A 6144-nucleotide genomic window follows, 5' to 3' on the forward strand; every position below is an offset into this window, starting at 1 on the left:
CACTAATCGCGCCCTCTGACCAGAGAGTCACTGCAGAGGACGTGGAAGATGGAGCGGCGCCAACAGTGGAGTGGGGGACAGGTGAATATCGCGCACTGCCCCCGTTATACTCACCTGCTCCTGGTGCGGTCCCTGCACATCCCCGGTTTTCCGGGCGCTGACAGCTTCTTCCTGTATTGAGCGGTCACATGATACCACTCATTACAGTAATGAATATGCGGCTCCACCCCTATGGGAATGGAGTGGGGTCCATATTCATTACTGTAATGAGCGGTACCATGTGACCGCTCAATACAGGATAAAGCTGTCAGCGCCTGGAGAACAAGGGAAGTGCAGGGACCGCGCCAGGAGCAGATGAGTATGATTAGACTGCTGCCGCTCCCCCTCACCTGCCGACCCCTGGGAATGACTCGAGTATAAGCCGAGAGGGGGAATTTCAGCCTAAAAAAATGGGGTGAAATTCTCGGCTTATACTCGAGTATATACGGTATATATCTGTTTATGTCACTGACATATATATATATGTATTCTATGTATATATACCTATTCTATCTATTCTGTTCTAATCTGTCACTCTGTGATTGTACTGTACGCGGCAGATCATTTTCCGGCTTTTAATCTATCTATCTGATTTACAGTAAAGACCAAAACTTTGGACACACCTTCTCATTTAAGCCATTGCTTGCCAAATTAAAATTTTTACAAGTACGGATTTTTCAGAAAAGGGCATCCCAATATTCAATTAAAAATGACAATGACATGATTTCCTATTTTGAAAACATTCATTTTACAAACACAACACAAAAAATTGGACCTAATTATAAAAATTATAAAATCTTAGTTGCTAGAAGCTAAAGATTAGGCGTCCCAAAAAAAGGACATTGGGAGATAATGGGTTAAAGATTTTTCTGTATTTTCTTGACTATGAAAATTGTACATTCACACTGAAGACATCAAAACTATGAATTAGGCCGGCCTCACACTCAGCGTTGAAAAATACGGTCCGTATTTTACGGCCGTAATACGCTCCAAAATTAGAAATACGGTGGTCCGTAAGAACTCCGTAGGCAAGGTGTGGTCGCGTATTTTGCGCATGTAATGTTGCGTATGTAATCCGTATGCCCACCGTAATGCGTATTTTTCACGCAACCTGACAAAATGGACATATAACGGTTTTTGCGGATGAAATTGATTTAAATTACCCTCAGCAACCCTATTTAAGGCCTCTACAACATGTGTCTCACTCCCATATGGTCATTTTGTGGTTTTGCAACTGTTGGAGTGTTTTTGTAACATTTGGACCATGTCTGACCACCTGCAGTTCACCCCAACGCAGCATGTTTTGTTTAACTGGCTATTGTCTCGTCGGTTTGGGCACCCATACCCTGTGATTGTGGATCCGCGAAGGAGGAGCAGAAGAATGTGGGTGCATCCTCTTCTGACTAAACGCCTCACTAAAGGCCATTTTCATCGGCTATATACAGCTCTGCGGGAACATCCAGACAAGTTTTATCTGTACTGTCGCATGTCTATACAAACCTTTGACAGATTGTTGGAGATATTACGCCCAGGAATAACATTTCAGGACACAAGGCTGCGCAAAGCCATCTCTGCTGAGGAGCGTCTTCTCCTCACGTTACGGTATGTATTCTCCATCCTCACATACTGTATGTTGATGATCTTTTTTATAAATGTTTCTTATTTTTAAAATTTTTACCCATAATATGTGTACATTAAGGCCAAAGCAGATGTGACAACGTGACGTAACTGTTATATTTCAGCCCCTTAAGGCCATTTTTCCCATTTCAGTGTTAATTTAGTAGGCCACAAATGCAAATATGATTGTGCTTATTCATGTTTTGTGTGCATTCTTGAAACAAACCTAATTTATTGTGTTTGTTTCACTTACAGATTTCTGTCCACTGGATTGTCCTTTGCAGGTCTCCACCTTGAATTTTTGATTGGCCGCTCCACCATTTCTGGCATTGTGCGGTTAACCTGTCGCCAAATATGGGATAGACTTAAGGACCTTGTGATGCCTGAGCCCAAACAGGCTGATTGGCTCCAAATAGCCCGTGGGTTCAAGGTCAATTGTGACTTCCCAAACTGCATTGGAGCGGTGGATGGGAAACATATTAGGGTACGTAAGCCGCCGAACTCTGGCTCCCAATTCTACAACTATAAGCAGTTTTTCTCTGTAGTTCTGTTAGCTGTAGTTGACAGTAACTACAGGTTTATAATTGTAGATATTGGGGCCTATGGACGAACTGGAGACTCTAGGGTCTTCAATTCGTCTATAATGGGTCGGCGGCTAGGTGAAAACCAGTTAGACCTCCCACCACCACAACAACTCCCAGGCTCCACTGCAGAAGCACTGCCTTTTTTTTTTGTTGGAGATGAGGCCTTCCAACTCACCAGACACGTCATGAGGCCTTATCCCCGGCGCAACCTGGACCACCGTCGGAGGATATTTAATTTGCGCCTTTCTAGGGCGCGCAGACTGGTGGAGTGCACCTTTGGTATTCTGGTGGCCAAATGGCGTGTCCTACAGACTGCCATGCAGCTCAGTGAGGCTACAGTCAATGAAGTAATCAAAGCATCTGTAATTTTGCACAACTATACCCGCATACATGATTGCTTCTCAGATGGTAATGATGAACACATGTTGCGTAGTGTCAGTAGTCCAACACCACATGGCCCACCTCCGCGCCGTCCCCTTTCTGGTATCAAAGTTAGGGATGTTTTGACCAATTATTTTGTTTCTCCTCAGGGTTCTACTCCCTGGCAAGATTATGCTGTTTCTCAGTTGTGATTTTTGTTATTTTAAAGATATGTTTTTGTAATATATTATTATCAACCACTGAAAACGTACTGTGTGTGTTTTTTTCCTTAATTACCATATGTTTCTGTTTTCTGAATATGTGTGTGATGCAAAAATGATTAGTCTACAAACATCAATTGTCTTTTTTGTAAACTTTTTACTAACTTTGCAACCCTTTTTTTTTGGTTGTTAACCCCATATTTTTGCCATATGGTTTTGAGAAGCCTTTTTTATGGGTTGCTTTATACCAAGGATCCACAACAAAGTGGAAATGTTTTGAAAACACAACATTAACATGGTAGCCAGCTACCAAAACAAAACACAAAAAACAAAACTAAATTACAGATCCCTGTAAGTTGGTGGGGGAGATGTTGGCAGCTCTGGGTCCTGGTCTGGTGGCCTTTGTTGGGCCGATGGCAGTTCATCCTGTGAGGATGCAGTGGCTTGCGGCCCAGAATACTGGCCTTGTCCATATTGGCCAGATGTGTGTTGACCAAAAGCCATTTGGCTCTGGGCATCATGCTGAGGTACAGATTGCCTTGCATCATACCCAAACCCAAAATGGCCATGTTGTCCAAACCCAGGTTGGGACCAGCCAACATCACTGTGTCTGGAGAAGTGGCCATATTGGGATTGGGGGTTGAAGCCTGCCATTTGGTACTCTAATGGCCTTTGTAGATTTTGGGATGGGAGGGTTTGAAGGGGAGGCATACGTGGAGTAGGTGCAGCAAATCCTGATTGATTTGGCTCCTGTTGAGGGAATTGAAGGCGCAAGAGGTTTGTTTGGCCAAGCTGCCTTCGCTCCAGGTATTCAAAAACCTCATAGGGGTTATTTGGAGGGGTGCTTAAATCAATCAGGATTTGCATACACCCTCTGACACGTAGCCTCACCTCACGGGGAAGGGGTCTAAGGTATCGGGCAAGGCTGCGGGCAAAGGCCTCCTCGCCATCATCTGTGGCTGCCCTGGCCAAATAGTTGAGGACCCCAGCATCAACTTCACTTCTTCTGCCTTCAAGCTCTCTCCTTCGCCGGGATCTCCGTAAAGGCCCAGCTGCCTGTGGGGATGACACCAGTGGGCCTGTAGGGCTGCTGCTGTGCCCATGTTCCACAGGCCTTGGTACATGTGCTGCTGAGGGTGATGGTGCAGCATCTTCATCACTTGCTGCTGCCTGCAGTGATGATGCTGCTGATGGGTCCTCAATGATGGATCCTGATGCAGCCACAGATGGTCCTGCAACCTCTTCCTCCACACTTACAGGATCAATGATAGGGTCTGATTCTGATCCGGTTTCCCTCTCTGTGAGGTTTGACTGTGTTCTGTAAAGAAAACAATAAAATAAAATTTTTATTTTGACATTGTTTAATTAGACATCGGTGTGCAATATTAAAATAAAACAAAAAAAAACCAAAAAACACAACATCTCCTTCTCTACTCCCCTATTATCTCATATTCACACAAGAATATCCAAGATTTGTCTTGTAGAGCCCCACAAATGTAACAAACACTATCACGACACATCATAATGTGGCATACCATTTCAAGCTACACAAAAACCAGGCACAACCACCTCTTCAAACAATAAGATACCATGCAGTAACAACCCATACCACAAAACACTGCCTGAACATCTCTAAACTCGCATACTACATTCTCACCCATCCCTTGTTGAATCTTGGGATGCTTGGCGGCCAGGGTCCTCTCTCCTCCAGGACACTTTTGGAATTTATGCTTGTTTACATTATTGTTGGCACTATATTGACACATCCTTACATGGAACTTGCAATGTCATAACCCTAATCCACAAAAAAAATAAAAATTTAGTTACATTACAAATGTCTAGAGTGGTTTGTACTTACTGCCTAAGATCCATACTGGCATCCAAAAAGGAAAGACGGTCGTAATATATATACTTCCTCTTCTTCAGTGGGGCTGCTGACCCACTCCTAGCCCGCTGCTGTCTTTCCCGCCGGTATTGGTCCCGGATGCTGCGCCATCTTGTCATAACATCATCCACTGCAATTACAAGGGCACAAATAATGTTCTATATCATTCTGAACATAGCTTAGTCCAGTTGTCAGACATATTTGTATTGTTAAAGCAAAAAGTGGGTATAGCACAATAATTTCCATGGTGAGTCAGATGATAAAGGGGTTACATGCAGAGGTCTATATATCGCCCACAGTTAAGAACTTGACAGTATCAGACTGGTAGAGAGGGGAGAGAACCCTGTTCTTGCAAACATACATTAGGTAAGATATGCTAGGATAGGAAAGGAAAATGACTTGTGCTATAATGAGAATAATGCTCAAAAATATCTAAAAATAAGACAAGGGACAACAACCCTCTGGACGGGGTATGAGGCCAAGAAAATATTTAGCAGGGCAAGATCAACATGAACTATGTCCAGAAACACTTTGGCATGTTCCTCAGCTTTAGAAAATGACAAATAAGGCCATAAATGACATATAAAGATAAAAATGATTGCTCAAGTAATCATGTAGGGAAAGCATCTTTTAAAGTTAAATCTTGTGAATACATGAGTGTACTTACATAGACTTGTCTGCTCCGCACGTGGCCGTTGGGCATAATCAGGGAATAGTAGCCCACAGATGGCCCTCCAAGCTGCCTCTTTCCTGGCCCGGTTGGAGTAGTTGGGATCCCTCTGGTCCCATATTTCAGGCCTTTCTTGGACCAGGATGAGGAGCATATCAACATTGATGATGTTTGCCATGCTGCTTGGAACTCTGTGGAGGCGAGCACCAGACTTCCGGGATGTCTGTGTGGCTTTTTGAGCTAATTAGCATGTCTGAGTTTCATGATTGAGGGCTTGGCTCAATTCCTTGCACCTGGCGATGTCTGGAGATGTCTGGCGTATTTTACGCAAGTCACACTGTTGGTCCGTGTGTAATCCGTATATTTCTCGCCCCCATAGACTTTCATTGGCGATTTTTTTGCGCAATACGGTGACAAACGCAGCATGCTGCGATTTTCTACGGCCGTAGAAGACCGTATAATACGGAACCGTAAAATACGGCAGATAGAAGCTTGGCCATAGAGATGCATTGTACCGTGTGCAATCCGTATTTTCTGCACCTCTCTTACGTCCGTAAAACTCGCGAGTGTGAAGCCGGCCTTAACACGTGGAATTATACACTTAACAAAAAAGTGTGAAACAACTGAAATTATGTCTTATATTCTAGGTTCTTCAAAGTAGCCACCTTTTGCTTTGATGACTGCTTTGCACACTCTTGGCATTCTCTTGATGAGCTTGAAGAGGTTGTCACCGGGAATGGTCTTCCAACAATCTTGAAGGAGTTCCCA

General features: G+C 43.8%; 1 protein-coding gene across 1 annotated transcript; it reads left to right on the forward strand.

Moving 5' to 3' along the window:
- The first annotated feature begins 1353 nt into the window (after nt 1–1353).
- LOC138650870 (uncharacterized) lies at nt 1354–3499 on the forward strand. Its single transcript, XM_069740725.1, has 2 exons — nt 1354–1641; nt 1912–3499. Exons 1-2 carry the CDS (start codon nt 1421–1423, stop codon nt 2810–2812), a joined length of 1122 nt encoding a protein of 373 aa, XP_069596826.1. The 5' UTR covers nt 1354–1420; the 3' UTR covers nt 2813–3499.
- The last annotated feature ends 2645 nt before the right edge of the window (nt 3500–6144 follow it).

The sequence above is a fragment of the Ranitomeya imitator genome, chromosome 1 (genome assembly GCF_032444005.1).
Source record: "Ranitomeya imitator isolate aRanImi1 chromosome 1, aRanImi1.pri, whole genome shotgun sequence".
NCBI lineage: Eukaryota > Metazoa > Chordata > Amphibia > Anura > Dendrobatidae > Ranitomeya > Ranitomeya imitator.